Source organism: Berghia stephanieae, chromosome 4 (genome assembly GCF_034508935.2).
Source record: "Berghia stephanieae isolate SIO BIC M18660-M18661 chromosome 4, UCSD_Bste_1.3, whole genome shotgun sequence".
In the NCBI taxonomy this organism is placed as follows: domain Eukaryota; kingdom Metazoa; phylum Mollusca; class Gastropoda; order Nudibranchia; family Aeolidiidae; genus Berghia; species Berghia stephanieae.
In genome coordinates, this window is record NC_088363.1 from 34,542,159 (window position 1) to 34,562,783 (window position 20,625).

General features: G+C 36.6%; 1 protein-coding gene across 2 annotated transcripts in view; it reads left to right on the forward strand.

Annotated features, from left to right (window-relative positions):
• LOC144970468 (glycine receptor subunit alpha-2-like) overlaps positions 1–20,625 on the forward strand; it is a 256,826-nt gene that overhangs the window by 217,049 nt on the left and 19,152 nt on the right. For both annotated transcript variants that reach the window (XR_013644965.1, XM_078910149.1), the window contains exons 7-8: positions 16,195–16,277; positions 18,418–18,594. Coding sequence is in view for 1 of the 2 variants with exons in the window: in XM_078910149.1 (XP_078766275.1) it covers positions 16,195–16,277; positions 18,418–18,594 (260 nt within the window). In the remaining variant the exon portion in view is untranslated. The remainder of the gene's footprint in view (positions 1–16,194; positions 16,278–18,417; positions 18,595–20,625) is intronic.

Genomic DNA, 20,625 nt, shown 5'->3' on the forward strand with positions numbered 1-20,625 from the left:
AAATCTGAGACTCTGTTAAGTCCATTGAGAGTTTTTGCCAAGATGAAGGTCATTTGGATCGATCGATACCTGAAGGACGAGTTTTCGGGCTAAAATTTTACACACATGTTTTCTAGAGTACGACAGAATGCGTAATTGTATAAAGTGGGCAAACAAAGATACATAAATATCACGATGGAAATATGGGCAGAAAAGAAAAGGAATGGAATATTTTATTGGTGGTTTTGTTAACGTGACAAAATTGGAAGTCCTGGTTCTTATCTTATCTTACCTTACTAATGGCTTAACCCTCTCCTTTCCACCTATTGGAAAATCGTCACATTTGTTACGATGCAGCCGTCACTTTTCTCATCCAGATTTCATTCTTTTTGCTATAGCTGTAAAAACTTGACATTCTGTAATAGAGCTCATATTGTCAAATAATATTATGTATATAATGTGCTTGTTGCTTTTCTGTTGAGTAAGAAATGTCTGTTTTTGTGTTGAGTGGGTGTGAAGTTTTGGGGAAAATTTTGAAAATGACTGGTAAGGAGAAGTTTGAAATAGGAATTATCCTTTATCGTTTAAATGCCTTATACAATAGTTTATAATTACAGTATCTCATGTTATAGCTTGGATTGTATCATTCACAGACAGTTTTACACAAATTTGAATGTCAGGAAAAATGTATCAATACGGCAATGTAAAATCGAAAAATACTGGCAATTGGATTCAATAGTCTGATGTCAAGTCGCACAGCAACGGCGGCCATCGTGGTTCTAAACAAAGAAAATCGGTACTCTTTATTCTTCATACTGGCTAGAACTTTTTATATGTCTTGTGATCAGAATGTGTAAAAGTCAAAACATGATCAGATTTATGGGTTTTTTTCTTCTGGATACGCTTTTATGCTCGTCGGAGAAATATTTCATAAGGGCGTCCGCCATAGTTCCGATAGTTTAGAGCCAGTGTTACTAAGTTACCATGCGTCATTACGAGGGAAGTGACGTTACGACTGTTGAAGCGTATTGAAAATTGGTCATGATTGGTTGTGAGAAAAAGATATGAAAAAGTGTGTAGGTTTATCGACGTGTACATATATGAGGATCTGATATCCTAACGCAATTATGGGCCTAGTTTAACGTTGTTCTAATGGTCAATATTTTTGCGTCATTTTTTGAGATTTTCATTACAACAATGAACGATGAACCCATAAGGAATTGGGTTATCAGACCTGCAAATAAGTACCTTATATAAAAAAAGAAAACTCAAACTTTGTGAAAGCAAATCAATTATGACCGACAACACGTCTTGCAGCAGAAACACTTAATTTCATTGCTATGCCGTCCCCCATTGTCATGGCAACAGAGACATCTCCAAACGTCTGGTTTTGAACATGTCATCAAAATTTTGCCTTTCGAATTTCACAAAGTAAACTAAAGTTATGGAAAATATCAAAATAAGCAAGAAATTGAGGAGCAGGCACCGATATCGGGAGCCTCTGTTGTGTAATGGTAGCGGGTCCGACCGGCAATCGGCTATGTGGTCCAGTGTTATGACACTTGCTTTCGGATCGGAAGGTCCTGGGTTCGAGCCTCGCGCTCGACGCATAGTTGAGTCCTTGGAAAATGCTCTTTGCTCACATTCTCTCACCGTACTCAGGTGTAAAATGAGGTTATCTGGCCGTTAACAGCGGTGTCTTTGTCCGAAAATTTGTAATATCGCCTAACAGGCGTCATGTCCCGTCCTACATGTTAAATGTTGCTGTTGACCAAGGACCCCTTGTAAAGCGCTTTGGGCACATTTAGTGAATATTGCCCTATATAAAGCTCATTTTTAAAGTTTATTTATTGTTTTAATAGGAAGGTTGACTGATGTTTTGCGATTTTAAAAAAATTTTCTTTGAATTTTTCTTACTTGTTTTGTCTGGCACATTTCATGCACACTTATCCAGATTTCTATCTTACACTATTGCTGCCATTTGGGCGTGACTTCGCCTATTTGCGTATTGTTGAAATAGTACATTACTCATTTATTTATATTTGAACGTGACGTTTCGGTTCTATTTCTGGTGCTAACGTGTCGTCTTTACTCTGCCGTTTTACAACTAACGAAAATATTTTTTTATATATTAGTTTTATACAGTATTCTGACCAATTTTTAAAATCTGATTTCAGGCCATTTCCACGAATAGTAACATTCTAGTAACTTTACGGCAGTATAATGACCAAAAAAAAAATGTTTTTTTAAAAGTTTGGCCAGAAAAATTTAATTCAAATAGCTATTGCAGAGCTGCCTATTTGAAAATTGTAAAATTCGTAATTTTGTTTCGGATATAAAAATTGTAGCCGCTATAGTTAGATAACTTTAATAAGAGCTTGGTGCCTGTTTGGACGGGGAATAGCGCTATAATAAGTGCTTATTATTATTATCATTATTATTATTATTATTATTATTATTATTATTATTATTATTATTTATTATTATTATTATTATTATTATTATTATTATTATTATTATCATTATTATATTATTTTTATTATTATTATTATTATTATTATAATTATTATTATTATTATTATCATTATTAATACTATTATTATTATTATTATTATTATTATTATTATTATTATTATTATTATTATTATTATTATTATTATTATTATTATATTATTATTATTATTATTATTATATTATTATTATTATTATTATTATTATTATTATTATTATTATTATTATTATTATTATTATTATTATTATTATTATCATCATCATTATTATCATTATCATTATATTATTATTATTATTATTATTATTATTATTATTATTATTATTTTTAATTAAAATTATAATTACTATTTATATTATTATTATTATTATTATTATTATTATTATTATTATTATTATTATTATTATTATTATTATTATTATTATTATTATTATTACTATTATTACTATTATTCACCAAATGAACGTCACGCGGATTAAATATCACTTCGAAATCCTTTACATCATGTATTCTGGCATCAAATTTAATTTTCAATAAGTTTTATTGACTTAGCGATCTTTATCCAGGTTTTCGTCCAACGCAGTGATCGATCACGTGATTTGTAGCTCTCCAACAATAAGACTTTTATTGAATTAAATAATGTAAACATTTTGCTTTGTTTATTAAAGTAATAAGCATATAGGGAATGAGATTAGCGGAAGAATAGCGTCCCTTGATTGGACGTCACCTTACAGAGAGAACGTCAATTTGGTTTTGAAGTGTCTCAAGCCACTTTCACCGGAAGCGAGGACGAGAGACGCATGCGCAGAACCAATATGACGTTCTCTCTCTAATAACTTTTCGCCGGTGACATCACAGACTATGGGTGACGTCCAATCAAGGGAAGCTACTCTTCCGCTAATCTCATTCCCTATAATATGTCGTATGAGTCAAGCTGAACAAAATGGCTTATTGTTATGTTGGATAGTTCAAAAACTCTGAACAAGTTTTGTTATGTAGTCACTCTAAGCACATTTTGCAAAGTGCCAAATTAAATGACTGGATGGAACCAAGCATGGTTAAATGAAATAGATCGTTCCTTTTAAAAGTCACTCTGGTTTCAAGTGATCAATTATCCAGTAACTCCTCTTGCTCTCTTATTTTTTCAAACAACACTGGGCACCCATTAATCTAGTTAACTCCCAAAGTGGGCAGGGAGGTACTTACTGCGTCTTCTATCCCCCTATAGTTGTTTTCCAACTTGCTTTCTGCCTTTGTCTTGGAATGAGATTACTTGGTTTTGTCCTGGTCCTGGCGAGATGCCCTGGCTGAGAGGGAAACAGTCAAATGTATGGTTAATTTTGGGATATTATATTTTTCCCTTTTAAATCATCTCTGTTATGCACTGTATTATGTTTTCTTTATACTATGTATGGTTTGTAAAATATTTGAGTGTATTCCTCTTAGTGGGGACCTATGTGTGTCTGGATGAGACGTTTAGGATCTCAAATTCAGTACTTTGATAGTGTTCTCTTGGAATCTACACCTTTTTCTTATTTGAACCAATTCCCCTTTGTCTTACCTTTTCTTGGGTGCTTTAATTGTAATTCTAGAACTTTTTACTATCCCATTTTCTTCCTTTTTTACTGGCGTTGATATAACCTAAATGTGTTGCAAGCGCCGTAAAACCCTTAAAAACAAACAAACAAAAGTCACTCCGGTTTCAGGTGATCAATTATCCAGTAACTCCTCTTGCTCTCCTATGTTATTCAAACAACACTGGGCACCCCTTAATCTTTTGTTAAGACACGTAAATTAGTAATCATTATAGATAGAACGAAGTTGACGTCATTCGGGTCTTTGTTATTTATTGTTGTTTCTTTTTGCGGTTGTTTATTTATATTTTTTTTTTTGCCATCCATGTTTAAGAGTAATTCTCATTAAACTGTATTAATCAGACTATAAACGTTCAAGGTTACACATAGTTTTGTGTGTTGGTCCGTTATACTTAGGTATGGCAATGTTTTGAGTTTCTAAGCCAAGCGCACAACAACTATAAAAACTGATAAAGACCACAGCAAATTTGACTTGTTATCTGTTTGATTAATCACTTAACTGCCTTGCCCTGGAATTTTTAAAAAATTAAGCTTTATATAGCGCAATATCCACTAAATGTGCTCAAAGCGCTTACAAGGGGTCTCTGGTCAACAGCAACATTTAACATGTAGGACGAGAGGTGACGCCTGTTAGGCGATATTACAATTTTTCAGACAAAGACAACGCTGTTAACCAGGCACTCATTTTACACCTGAGTACGGTGAGAGAATGTGAGTAAAGAGCCTTTTCCAAGGACTCAACTATGCGCCGAGCGAGGCTCGAACCCAGGATCTTCCGATCCGAAAGCGAGTGTCATACCACTAGACCACATAGCCGCATACGTATTTAAGATATCTATCGATTTTTTTAAAAACCCTCATCTTGGCAAAAAAGTGTGAAACCTTGAACTTCGCGAGGCCTTCCTTAAAAAGCCCCAGGTTTGAGAGTGGCTATTTCAATCGATCGATGTTTCAGGTCATGTTTTCTCGCCAAATTTCCAAATACTTGTCTGTCCAGCGTGCTGCCAGTCAATAGGAGCGATCTTTATTCATGTTTTCGTACAACCAAGTCATCAATCACATGATTTGTTGCTGTCCAAAGATTGGATATTCCTTTAACTCTTTCCTTATCAGTCATTTTCAGGATTTTCCCCAAAACTTCACACCCAAGTAACACGAAAATAGATTTTTTATCACTCATACGTAATAGCTCTAAGTTCTTGCATAATTTCTTTAACAAAACAAGCACACTGTTCATTTTCTTTAAATTTTATGGCGTACAAAGGAAATTTGAATAAGAAAAATGTTGGTTGTATCGTAACGAATGTGGCGATTTTCCTATAGTTGGTAAGGAGAGGGTTAAAATGTAAAAACGCTGCTTTATTTATGAACGTTGTAAACATACCCATAATTTGTCGAGCTGAACAAAATGACCGTTCGTTATGTTAGATATTTCAAAAACTGTGAATACTTTACACTATGTTGGTCACTTCGAGCACATTTTGCAATGTGACCTATGACCTCAAGCACATGGAAAGGTAATATAGACCCCCCCCCCCCACCCTAAGCCCGCCTAGCCCCCACCCCCTTGATTCAAGCGACTACCATTCACGCAAGATTGTTATCCCCATACATCTTCCAAATCATTATCTCCTCAAGACATGGTCCTTTTAAATTAGATCTAGCTAGTCTTGTCCAACACATCCACTCAATTACAACTAAAAGATGTACCTACGTATTAAAGAAATCTCCTTACGGTATTTATGTGTTTGTTTGCTGTATACTGACGTATTCTGGAAAAAAACCCATATTTAAAAAATTGACCAGAAAACTCGTCGATCGATTTTATTTTAAATCCTAATCTTGGCACAAACTCTAAAACCTGGAACTTCGCGAAGTCCCAGGTTTGAGAGTTTTTGTCAAGATGAGGGTCATATAAATCGATCGATATTTGAAGGACGAGTTTTCTGGTCAATTTTTTATATTTGGGTTTTTTTTTCCAGAGTACGGCGATACAGGTATCAATCTTGTCGCGCAATTGTACACCCACCACAACCCAGCTCCTCCCATTGCGTTCAATAGAACAGAGCACAACAAACTTAATGCGTTCAAAACACATCTATCTAATTTTTAAAAAAAAAAACAAAAGAAAAAAAAACAGAGGAGAAGATGAGGTAAAAACAAAAAAAAGACATTGGCTTTTATTTAACGCATTATCCACTAAATGTGATCAAAGTGCTATAAAATAAATTGAGCTTATATAGTTCAATATCCAATAAATGTGCTCAAAGCGCTTTACAAGGGGTCCCTGGTCAACAGCAACATTTAACATGTAATTTGGGACATGACGCCTGTTAGGCGATATTACAATTTTTCGACAGACACGCTGTTAACGGCCAGGTACTCATTTTACACCTGAGTACGGTGAGAGAATGTGAGTAAAGAGCCTTTTCCAAGGACTCAACTATGCGCCGAGCGCGAGGCTCGAACTCAGGACCTTCCGATCCGAAAGCGAGTGTCATACCAAAAGACCACATACCCGCACGAAAATAATGAGGATCTATTCACTTATATTATTTTGATTTTTCTGAATTTATAAGTGATAGACAAATAAATAAATTAGTTTTCGTTTTTGATTTTAATGGTTTTATGGCGTTTGAGACACAAACAGTATTGCTGTTGGTAAGGGACCCCTTGTAAAGCGCTTTGAGTACATTTAGTAGATATTGCTCTGTATAAAAAAAAGCTCAAAGCTCAATTTTGCTGAAATTTGCATTTATTATATTTTTTTTACCGGAAGCACCAAAATGTATTGTATTTTTCTTAGCATGACGTTGATAACATAAATTTCTTGTATGTTACAATAAAGGTATCTAGTAAAATTACTCTTATAAAAGATACAAAACACAGTAAACGAGGGTTTCGGTCTTTGTTCACTTCTGTCAGACTTGTTATGGTTTCTAATTAAATATCTAGAGCCCTTGAACGCTCCCTCTCCTTTCAATTCCTAGCCTCTTTTCGTTCTTCTCTCTCTCTCTCTCTCTCTCTCTCTCTCTCGTCTTTTCCTCTACCCTCTTTTCACTCATCCTCCCTCTCTCTCACTTACACACCGTCATCTATTCACAACACCCTCTCTCCTCACTCATTTCATCCACACATCTCTCTCACTTATCATCTTCTTTCCACTCCCGTTCTCTCTCTCCTCTCTCTCTTCTTCTCTCTATCTATCTATCTCTCTTCCTTCTTCTTTCTTCTCTCCTTCTCTCTCTCTCTCTCTCTCTCTCTCTTCTCTTCTTTCTTCTCTCTCTTTCTTCTCTCTCTCTCTCTCTCTCTCTTCTTCTCTCTCACTCTCTCTCCTCTCCTCTTCTCCTCTCTCTCTCTCTCTTCTCTTCTTTCTTCTTTCTTTCTCTCTTCTTCTCTCTCTCTCGTCTTTCCCTCCCTTCTCTCTCTCTCTCTCTCACTCTCTCTCTCTCTCTCTCTCTCTCTCTTTCTCTATCTCTCTCTCCCTCTCTCTCTCTCTCTCTTTCGCTCTCTCTTTCTCTCTCTCTTGCTCTCTCTCTTTCTTTTTTTTTCTCTTTCTCTCTACCGTTCTCCTCTTTTTCTTCCTCTCTCCCTCTCTCTCTCTCTCTCTCTCTCTCTCTCTTTCTTTCTTTCTTTTCTTTTCTCTTCTCTCTCTCTCTCTCTCTCTCTCTCTCTCTCTCTCTCTCCCTCTCTCTCTCCATCATTCCCTTTGTACAATCTTTTTTCTTTCTCTTTTTTCTACTTTATTGTTTTTATTATTATTGTTTACAAATACAAATACAAATACATTTTAAAGAGAGAAAGCCGTAAGCTCGTCAGTCTAGCATTTCTTTTAATTTGTATTTTCACCGTGGAACTTTTGTCGGGTGTTTGTTTTATCCAAATTATCAATATAATATATATATATATATATATATATATATATATATATATATATATATATATATATATATATATATATAAAGTAACATTTTTAAAAACCTCTAAAACAAACCTTGGCCTTGATAGATTAGTGAAAGGTTTTAATTTTATAATATGTGTCAGTGCATGACATAATCAGTCGGAAGGTGAAAATTTGGATTTGCATTTTTTTTTTTCATTTCTGAAAGAATATATTCAACAGAGCATTTTAATCTTTATTTGAAGTATATCGGGTGATTTTTCTTTTCATGACGTTATGGTCAGATGTATGGGAAAAGTATCCAAGCAACTTTTCTCAAATTTCATACTTTCTCAACTGTTCTAGCTGTAAAAAATATTTAGAAGTGAAATTAAACTTTGATATTTCCCTAAGATGTACAAAAAAGGTTGATTTAATCATTTACGACAAGAACTCACTTTTGATTAAAATTGCTCTGCTAACTGGCCTTGGCAATATCTCAGTTCAAACCTGTTCACTATCCGAGTGATTATGTCATTCACTGTAACATTTGATCATTTATTTGACTCTCCTCCGTCATTTTGTCGTTGAAGTATTTATTGAAAGGTAGTGCAGAGTAGTCCTAGGTTGTTGTTTTTTTGTTTCTATAAGAATTAGTTCGAGGTAGGAGAATTTCTTTTTTCTATTAGGGTTAGTTATAGGTCTTAGTAGAGGGTCCGAGGGTGTTTGTTTTTCATAATAGAGATACTTAAAGGTGCTAGGTTTTACTTTGTCTTGCTTATAGTTAGCTGAGTGAATATTTGGGTTGTTTCCCCTAGCACGAGGAGCCATTTTCAAAGAAGAGAGGTAATTACTCTATCTATTACCGTCTCGAATTTTTAAACAACATTTTATGAACGAACGAACGAACGCTAATGACTACAACAAAATACGTAGCCCCCCCCCCTACACACACACACTGTCCGGATCTGTCCGGATCTGTCCGGATCTACATCTGCTGTCCGGATAGCCTCGGTTTGACAATAGGCCAAGATATATACGACATTCGCTTATGATTTATTGTAGTGGCTGGTACTAATGAGATAAGCGTAACGCCCACACCATGTCTTGTGTCTATCATAAACTAAAGCCACAACCCTCCCATACCATTGATGCTGGCTTTAATAAATGGGTTGTTTCCCTTATCATTGATGATGACTTTAATAAATGGGTTGTTTCCCTTATCATTGATGCTGACTTTAATAATTGGGTTGTTTACCTTATCACCATTCCCTTGTCATTCCATCATTTTTGTGGGATTTTGCACCTGGCATTTGTTGATTGAAATATTGTTAATTTTATTTATGACATTCGCTTAGATGAAACACTCAAAACAACCGCCAACCGGATGTAACGTACCAAGACACAAAACTTATGTGTAACCTTAAACTATTATAGTCTGATTGATAGAATTTAGTGAGAACTATTCATTAAAATGGCTCGCTAAAAACAATAACAAAGAGCTGAGTGACGTCAAGTTCGCTCCTTCTATAGGAAAGAGCATCCCCATAGCTTAATGGGGACGATCCTAATTATTGTTCCATGTGCTCGAGGCATTGGACACATTGAAAAATGTGCTTAAAATGACCTACATTATGAGGGGAAAAAAGTGTTCACAGTTTTCGATATATCAAACATCATTTAGGTCATTTTTTTTCAGTTTGAACATGGGCCATGAGCGGGATTCGAACCAAGCGTACCACCCGAAAGATACTGAGTTGGATCACAAGCCGCTGCGCTGTGTGGTCTTGAACAAGTCACCTCGCCCTAGTTAAATTGCACGGCGCTGCACTGCGGCTAACGCCTGGGCTATTCTACATCTTCCCTTGGGAAAGACCCTAGAGACAAATTTAACCTATAGGATAAATGTGCGGCTATGTGGTCTTGTGGTATGACACTCGCTTTCGGATCGGAAGGTCCTGGGTTCGAATCGCGCATAGTTGAGTCCTTGTGGAAGGCTCTTTACTCAAATTATCTCACCGTACTCGGGTGTAAAATGGGTCCCTGGCCGTTAACAGCGTTGTCTCTGCCCGTTAAAAAATTGTAATATCGCCTAACAGGCCTTATATCCCGTCCTAAATGTTAAAAGTTGCTGTTGGCCAGGGGCCACTTGTAAAGCTCATTATATTTTTTTAATAAAGGGAATTTTCTTTATTTTATCTTATTTTATTGTCACATTGCAAGACCACCACTGAGCCTTACAAATATTTGTATAGATAGTATGTGCTTGGCTATGAAGCTCACAACATTGCCATCCGGAAGTATAACGGACCAACACACAAACTCTGTATAACCATGAACTTTTATAGTCTGGATAATACAGTTAAGTGAGAATTACTCATAAATATGGGTGGCAAAAATAAAACAAAAAACAATAACAGACCTGAGCGACGTCAGCTTCATTCTGCCTATAGATAGAATGCGCTTGGCCAAGGAGTTCACAACATTACCATCCGGAAGTATAACGGACCAACACGCAAACTCTGTGTAACCATGAACTTTTACAGTCTGGTCAATACAGTTTAGTGAGAACAACTCACAAACGCGGATGGCAAAAACCATAACAAAGGCCTGAGTGACGTCGTCTGCATACTATCTATATCCACAGAGCTGTCTTTTCTCTTGAGTTGTGTATTGTGTACCCAGTTCTTACACACTGACAGTCACAACACAGCTGTCTGTCTCTCTCAAGTTGTTACAAACAAGAAGAGGCGTTTAATATCTCTGTGAATATTGACTTTAATCCGTTAAAGATAGACAGTAGTCTCAGGGGCGTGGCTATATTGGTTGATTTGGTGCCTGGCCCCGCGTCCATCTTTTAAAAAAAATTAAACTGAGAAATAGTAAATACCGCCTCTTACTTATTTATTGAGGAAGTCTTTTCTGTATATTTTTTTTCTTTCTTTTGTTTTTACAAATATAGCATGATTTAACTCTCTCCTTACCAGCCATTTTCAGGATTTTCCTCAAAACTTCACTCCCAACTAACACAAAAATAGTTTTTTTATAACTCAGACACAATAGCAAAAAGTTCTTACGATACATAATTTCTTAGCAAAACATTACTCTACAACACACTGTTCATTTTACTTTAATTTCTCTGATGTACAAAAGAAATTTGAATAATAAAAATGTTGGTTGTATCGTAATGAATATGACGATTTTCCTATAGTTGGGAAGGAGGGGGTTAAGTCACTCGCTTCTGATTCTGACACCACATTATACTGTAAGCATGCCACGCCACTGATAAGACGATCCTTACTGTGTATGAAACAGTAACCATCGTAAACTTATAGATAGTGTGCGCTTGCCTTATAAGCTCACAACATTGCCGTCCGGAAGTAGTGAGAGGCACTCCAAATAATTGGACAAATACGTTTGAAACAACTGGGGGTTTTTCAAGTGGTGGATAGCGTCGATTGTAGAGCGTTCCTCCCAGGACCAGGCGGGGATGCAGTAAAAAGTAGGTGTACTGGGTTCGAATCCCCATCTATAGATAGTATGCAGATGACGTCACTCAGGCCTTTGTTATTGTTTTTGCCATCCGCGTTTGTGAGTTGTTCTCACTAAACTGTATTAACGAGACTATAAAAGTTCATAGTTACACAGAGTTTGTGTGTTGGTCCGTTATACTTTCGGATGGCAATGTTGTGAACTCCTTGGCCAAGCGCATTCTATCTATAGATAGTTTTGCGCTTGGCTAGGAAGCTCATAACATTGCCATCAGGAAATGTAACGGACCAACACACAAAACTGTGTGTATCCATGAACGTTTTTAGTCGGGTTAATACAGTTCAGTGAGCATTAGTCATAAACGCGAATGGCAAAAAACAATAACAAAGACTTGAGTGATGTCATCTTCGAACTATCTATAGATAGAATGCGCTTGGCCAAGGAGTTCACAACATTGTCATCCGGAAGTATAACGGACCAACACACAAACTCTGTGTAACCATGAACATTTATAATCTGGTTAATACAGTTTAGTGAGAACAACTCACAAACGCGGATGGCAAAAACAATGACAAAGGCCTGAGTGACGTCATCTGCATACTATCTATAAGTTTACGATCGTTACTGTTTTATACACAGTAAGGATCGTCATTGAAGATAATGGGCATGATCTATAGATAGAATGCGCTTGGCCAAGGAGTTCACAACATTGCCATCCGGAAGTATAACGGACCAACACACAAACTCTGTGTAACCATGAACTTTTATAGTCCGGTTAATACAGTTTAGTGAGAACAACTCACAAACGCGGATGGCAAAAACAATAACAAAGGCCTGAGTGACGTCATCTTCAAACTATCTTTATTACATTTCCATGTGGTCAAGGTCATTGGTCGCATTGGAATATGTGCTAAAAATGACCCACATAGTGAAAAGTGTTCGCACTTTAAGAAATATCCAACGTTACAATGGGAGCGATCTATATTCATGTTTTTGTCCAACCAGGTCATCAATCACATGATTTGTTGCTGTCCAACGATTGGATATATCTTAACACATGTAATCACGTTGCATTTTTTATGAAAGTTGTAAACATACCCCTGTGTCAAACTGAACAAAATGACCAATCGCGATGTTAGATATTTCAAAATCTGTGAACACTTTTCACTATGTGGGTCACTTTGAGCACATTTAGCAATGTGACCAATGACCTCGAGCACATGGAAAGTTAATATAGATCATGCCCATTGGTTATTTTGCTCATCATGACTCATGGGTATGTTTACAACTTTCATAAACAAAGCAGCGTGTTTAGATACATTCAGAAATGTCCAATCGTTGCACAACAACAAAACATGTGATTGATGACTCGGTTGGACGGAAACATGAATATAGATCGCTCCCATTGGACAAATACGTTTGAAACCAGTGGGGTTTTTTCAAGTGGTGGATAGCGTCGATTGTAGAGCGTTCCTCCCTAGACCAGGCGGGGATGCAGTAAAAAGTCTGTGTCCTGGGTTTGAATCCCCATCGCTGTGATAAAAAATGTATTCTCTATTGTTTTCTCAACTTATTCCTTGTGCGGCTATGTGGTCTAATGGTATGACACTCGCTTTCGGATCGGAAGGTCCTGTGTTCGAGCCTTGCTCTTCGCATAGTTGAGTCCTTGGAAAAGACTATTTACTCACAATCTCTCACCGTACTCAGGTTAAAATGAGTATCTGGCCGTTAACAGCGTTGTCTCTGTCCGGAAAAAAATAATAATATCTCCTGACAGGCGTCAGGTCTCGTTCTACATGTTAAGTGTTGCTGTGGTCAGGGACCCTTTGTAAAGCGCCTTGACCACATTTATTAGTTGATATTGCGCTACATAAAAGTTCAAGTTCGTTTGTTTGTTTGTTTTTTGTTGCTATCAAAATAAGTGCCGGCTCCACTCACTTTTCTGAATTATAATAGCACAATGACTACTGTCTTTCGGGTACTTTTCGAACCTCTCTCTCTCTCTCTCTCTCTCTCTCTCTCTCTCTCTCTCTCTCTCTCTCTCTCTCTCTCTCTAAGAAGAAGAAGCAGAGGAGGGAAAAGAAGAAGAAAAGAAGAGGAAGAGAAGAAGAAGAAGAAGAAGAAGAAGAAGAAGAAGAAGAAGAAGAAGAAAAAGGGGAATAACGTAAAAAAAAAACCTTGCCCATATGTTTAGCTTAGTTTATTGTTATTGTTCTTTATTTTATAAATGCTCTAATTTATATATATATATATATATATATATATATATATATATATATATATATATATATATATATATATATATATATATAATACATATATATTTAAAACACCAGGTCCAGTATTTCCCATACAACAAGCGAAAAGTCACATTTTTAGTTATTGTGAAGTACCATATAGCATAGAAGAGTTGTCGTAATCACCATAAGCTGTCATTGTTGTTTTGTTATTTTTAATGAAGATATCCTCTAGTATCATTAATAGTAATTACAAGAAAAAAATTCGCTCGCCCTTTCATCAAAACTCACCGACTTTGTTGTTATGTTGGAACCTTCAGATTCATAAATAATGCGTCTTCGAGGAAAGTCGTACAATATATTCTGAGTTCATCAGAAAAGGGCCCATAACTCCATCTTACATTCTAACCCATTTCTTCACGCAATAAGGTGACTTGTTGTTTTAATAGGAATTATGATAAGACCATTACGCATTTACGAATAACTCGATTCAATAAGTTAAATCTAGCCTTGGGTTGAGGAAATGTATATATATATATATATATATATATATATATATATATATATATATATATATATATATATATATATTATTTTAAGTATAATTATGATCAACTTCTACAACATATATGTGACCCATCGTCTGAAAACGGTATTATGTCGGGATGAAAACTATGTTATAAAGTCAAATTTAATATAAACTGGTCACAAATTGGAATGATCGCTAATTGGATTCGGTAGTCTGATATCACGTCGCCCGGCAACGGCGGCCTACTTGGTTCTAAACAAAGAAAATCATTACTTTTTATTCTTCATGCTGGCTAGAACTTTTCATATACCTTGTGAACGGAATGTGTAAAAGTCAAAACATGATCAAATTTATAGGGGTTTTTTCCCTCTGGATACGCTTTTGTGCTCACCGGAGAAATATTTCATACGGGCGTCCGCCATTGTTCCGATAGTTTAGAACCAGTGTTACTAAGTTACCATGCGTCATTAGGAAAGAAGTGACGTTACGACTGTTGAAGAGTATTGGCAAAAAAAATATGGTATCCATTCTCCTCAATAAAACATACAAACTCAGCGCAAGTCTGATATTTCTAGCTATAAATTCAATTTTCAGCATCTTAATCATCCCGACATAATACCGTTTTGAGGCGAGGGGTCACATATATGTACATAATAATAAATTTTATATATATAGATATATATATATATATATATATATATATATATATAATCTATTATCCTCACCTCATTGTAGCCAATTCCCCTCAACCGTGTATATATATATATATATATATATATATATATATATATATTATATATATATATATATATATATTTATATATATATATATTAATATATATATATATATATGTGTGTGTATTAATAAGCTTGGGGATCAATATTGTTCTGTACTGTCAATATTATGTTTTCATCATCGAGCACAGGAAAACCTACTGGCAAATCTAAAAATTATACATTTTTAAAAATACAGACTGATATATGAGTAACTTGCAAACCTTTTTTATATATAAGACTAATTCTATCACCTTTCGACTCAAATTGAAACTAAGAAAAATCTGCTAGGTCGTAACACTCAGTCCTTAATTTGACCGTTGGCTTTCATTGCAAGTATAATTGATTCTACGCAATTCTAGCACATCCGCAACAACAACAAAAATGATGACGTAATTTTAAATCTCTCTCAAGTATTAATAATCTTCTCTCAACAAAACACGATGACGTAATTTTAAGCCTCTATTTGATACTCGACCGAAGTAATAATAATCTCATGGTGGGGTTCCGGACCTCCCATAGTGGGCGGGGAGGTACATACTGCGTCTTCTCTCCCCCTATGTCTGTTTTCCAACATGCTTTCTGTCTTTTTCTTGGAATGAGATTACTTGGATTTGTCCAGGCCCTGACCGGATACACTGGCTGGGAGGGAAACAGCAGTCAAATGTATAGTTAGTTTTGGGAGATGATATTTTTTTTCCTTGTAAATCATCTCTCTGATGCACTGTATTATGTTTTGTTTATGTATTATTCATGATTTGTAAACATTTGAGTGTATCCTCTTAGTAGGGACCTGTGCTTGTGTCTGGATGAGACTTTTAGTGATCTCAAACCAAGTACACTGATCATGTGCTCTTAGAATCTACATCTGTTCCCTATTTGAACCAATTCCCCTTTGTCTGCCTAGTTCTTGGATGCTTTAATTGTAATTCTAGAACTTTTTACTATCCCTCTTTCTTCCTTTTTATTGGCGCTCATATGACCTTAATGTGTTGCAAGCGCCGTAAACACTTAAAAACAAAACAAAAACAGTGATAATAATCCATCTGTTCTGTTTTTGAAATAGGTTTGGGGGTTAATGTTGTTCCGTAAAGCCAATGTTGAATCCTTATCATCGAACACAGAATTACCGGTGCAAATCTTTAAAAAATGAAAATTCTATAATTATTTATTATAATATATTTTTCTGTGTATTTCAGGATTACAGTTACAGCGACCTGTGAGATGGCCCTTCATAACTTTCCATTCGACAGACAAAATTGCAGTCTGTACATCAAAAGCTGTACGTATCTCTTGTAGATTAATTTAAAATTACGCCCTTTCGCAACGTCACAATAAGATCCCGTGGCCCAGGCATTCCATGAAGGAATATAGATAATCCATCAAACAGGATGTCTCATGTCAACAGGAATTCACCCATGTTGTCCAAGTGGAAAAAATTGGGGGATTAATAATCTTGACCAAGGAGAAAGACGAAAGTGCCTGAAGCGGGGCGAAAACCTCTGTTCCTCTGAGACCTTCCGGATCACAGTGCAATGACGCCTGGGTTATTCCAATCTTCCCTTGGAGTAGACCAATAGAGACCAATTTCCCGTATGAGATGAATAAGGGATTGTTAAAAAATTATTTGAAATTAAGGTTTAAAAGTATTAGTGTTAACAAATTGTGTTTGACGCCGAGAATCCAATTGACAACGTATAAATAATTGATGGGGTTTTTATGAGAGTCAAACAAGTATCCTAGTTTTAAAAAAGAAATGTAGAAAATATTGCCGAACTCTGGAAAAACCCATATTTACAAATTTGGCCAGAAAACTCGTCCTTCAAATATCGATCGATTTAAATGACCCTCATCTTGGAAATAAAAAACTCTCAAACCTGGGACTTCGCGAAGTCCGATCACCACTCGATCGATATTTGAAGGACGAGTTTTCTGGCCAATTTTTTAAATAAGGGTTTTTCCAGAGTACGGCAGAGTAGTGTCGTATACGTTGTCACTTATTTGAGTCGTTGTCATTTTAGTCTAATCAAAAGATGAGTTCACAGATGAGAAAGGTGATTGGTTGGTATATTTTTAAAAATTGTTTATTCTTTTACTATTGGCTCGCAAACCGTTCTGGGATTTTGTAAAGGCAATCACAATAATATTCTTATGTGATGCGGTTTTGTCGAAGTTACATACACGAGAGAGAGAGAGAGAGAGAGAGAGAGAGAGAGAGAGAGAGAGAGAGAGAGAGAGAGAGAGAGAGAGAGAGAGAGAGAGAGGGCGAGAGAGAGAAAGAGCAAGGAAGAGATATATTGCGACGAAAAACATAGAGAGAGATAGAGAGAGAAGGAAAGAGAGAGAGAGAGAGAGAAGAGAGACAGAGAGAGAGAGAGAGAGAGAAAGAAAGAGCAAAGAACTGAGATATTGAGACGGAAACACACATATACACACGCGCACACACAGACAGAGAGAGAGAGAGAGAGAGAGAGAGAGAGAGAGAGGGTCTCAAGATTGAACGTGAGTAAAGAGCCTTTACCAAGGACTCGACTATGCGTCGAGCGAGGCTCGAACCCAGGACCTTCCAATCCGAAAGCGAATGCCATAGCACTAGACCACATGGCCGCATTGCGTGTCAATAATTACACCGTAAGGACATTACGGTAACAAATTATTTTTGTCCCACGGAATCCAATAATTGTTCCCTGAATAACTAATGAGAATTCTCACAGTACCCTGGTGGTAGTGTTGTCTACCCTTTACAGTCGATGTTCGACTTTATTCGTATCATATCACATCATATGCGCTTGGAGACGGAGATTATGACACAGATAATGCGAGGAATTAAGAAATATATTTTCGCCTTTAAGATAAGATAAGGTAAGATATAATTTATTGCCATCCGCTTTTATGAGTAATTCTCATTGATCTGTATTAACCAGACTATAAACGTTAATGGCTACACACAGTTTTGTGTGTTGGAAAGTTATACTTCTGGATGGCAATGTTATGAGCTTCTTAGCCAAGTGCATACTATCTATAGCTGCTCTCTCCATCCATGTTGTGAATTGTTTCCATTTTGGTCACGGACCTGGGCCAGAGTTTTGAAGCTGTCAAGATCTTGTTGTGACTTTAGGACTTAGGACTGAGGGCGCTGCAGTTTTTCTTAGTTCTTCAGGGATGAATTCGGCCTCATCTGAATCTAGAACAACATTGGGGTCATTTTAATCGAATGGTAATTGAAGGATGAGCGCATACTATCTATATAAGAACTCAAGTTTTTTATTTCCTTTATTTGGGGGGGAGGGGGTTGGTGTTTTTTTTTTTTTTTTTTTTTTTTTTTTTTTTTTTTTTTTTTGGGGGGGGGGGGTTTCTCACTTATAGAATGCACATTAATTTATTATTAACGTGATTTTTTTTCTCTCCATTTCCCTGTCCAGTTGGATATTCAAACCACAACCTTCAGTTGATGTGGGAGGAGGACAACCCGCTGTCCCGCAACGCCAACTTGAAGATGTCCCAGTTCACCCTTTTGGACCTGCAGCACAGAGAGTGCCACGACGTCCCCAAGGACACGCCAGATAATTATGACAATACTTCATTTCACAGAATTGAACGTAGGTCAATAGACTTCAACCGTAGCCATCGTTAACTTATTTTTTAAAAGTTAAAAATTGAGCTTTACATAGCGCAATATCCACTAAATGTGCTCAAAGCGCTTTACAAGGGGTCCCTGGTCGACAGCAACATTTAACATGTAGGACGGGACATGACGCCTGTTAGGCGATATTACAATTTTTCGGACAAAGACAACGCTGTTAACGGCCAGGTACTTATTTTACACCTGAGTACGGTGAGAGAATGTGAGTAAAGAGCCTTTTCCAAGGACTTAACTATGCGCCGAGCGCGAGGCTCGAACCTAGGACCTTCCGATCCGAAAGCGAGTGTCATACCACTAGACCACATAACCACACTCATAGCCTGACTGACCAAAAATGATGTCGAAAGATGAGTCTTTGGCCACAAAAGAAAACAAATCATGAGTTGTATTCAATAGTTCAACCAATGGGGTCACTTGTTTCCTTGAGCTCTACTAACGACAACTTCCTAGACGCTGCAAAAACCTTTAAAATGACGTCAAACTATAAGTCTTAGAGGGTTCTAGTGTCAGGCTATAATGTTAACAATAGATGTGCTTCAACAATCGTGACGTCACTTCCCTTGTAATGACGTATAGTAACTTAGTAACTGGTTCTAAACTCTCGGAACCATGGCGGACGCCATTATGAAATACTTCTCAGACGAGCATAAAAGTGTATCCAGAAGATAAAATCATTATAAATCTGATCATGTCTTGACTTTTATATATTCTGATCACATGCCATGTGAAAAAGTTCTGAGCTTTATATTTTTTTAATGTTTTAATTTTGTTGGGGTTTTTTTTTAATTTTTTTTTTTTTTTTTTTTTTTTTTTTTTTTTTTTTTTTTTTTTTTTTTTTTTTTTGGGGGGGGGGGGGGGGTTGGGAGGCTTTTTTGTTTTCCTTTTTACAATTTTAGTTTGTTTGTTGTTTCTGAGGATTTTTCTTTTCGATGACCCCGAAATCTCAGTTGATAGTGCACTCGCTTCAAACGCAAAGAGAACGAGATCGATCCTTCGTGTAGTCATTGTTTTTGTCTGATCTCCCTGTCGACTCATTGGCGATTGGGAAATTGGATCTCTTAAATATTGTGGAAAGCACAACGCTGTTAACGGACAGGGACTCAATATTCACCTGAGAGAATGTTAGTAAAGAGCATTTTCCAAGGACTCAACTATGCGTCGAGCGAGGCCCGAACCCAAGACCTTCGGATCCGAAAGCGAGTATCATACCACAAGACCACATAGCCGCATGAGGGAAATGGCCTTTTTCCGAATTATTCAGAGTTTATCAGCTGCCTTGTGGTAAATTGTATTGTCTATACTGAGTGGAATTCTTACGCCACTCAGATCTGCTGCTATGTGTCTTGTTGTATGACACACTTGGGATCGGAAGGTCTGGGTTCGAGCCTCGCTCGGCGCATAGTTGAGTCCTGGGAAAAGGCTTTTCACTCACATTCTCTCACCGTACTCAGATGTAAAATGAGTACCTGGTCGTTAACAGCGTTGTCTCTGTCGGAAAAAAATGTAAAATCGCCTAACAGGCTTCCTGTCTCGTTCTACATGTTACATGTTGCATGTTGCTGTTATTTAGGGACCCTTTGTAAAGCACTTTGAGCACGTTTAGTGGATATTGCGCTATATAAAAATTTTTATTGTCTATACCGACTTGAATTATTACGCCACTAAAATTTACTCGCTCACATCCAGTTTTCTAATGGCCGTGATATCTTTAAGCCATGCTCTTGATATTTCTGGAAAACTTCCGGGATATGCTTGCTTTGATTTCTTAAAAAATTTAAATTTGAGCTTTATATAGCGCTATATCCACTAAATGTGCTCAAAGCGCTTTACAAGGGGTCCCTGGTCGACAGCAACATCTAACATGTAGGTCGGGGTATGACGCCTTTTAGGCGATATTACAATTTTTGGATAAAGACAACGCTGTTAACGGCCAGGTACTCATTTTACACCTGAGTACGATGAGAGAATATGAGTAAAGAGCCTTTTC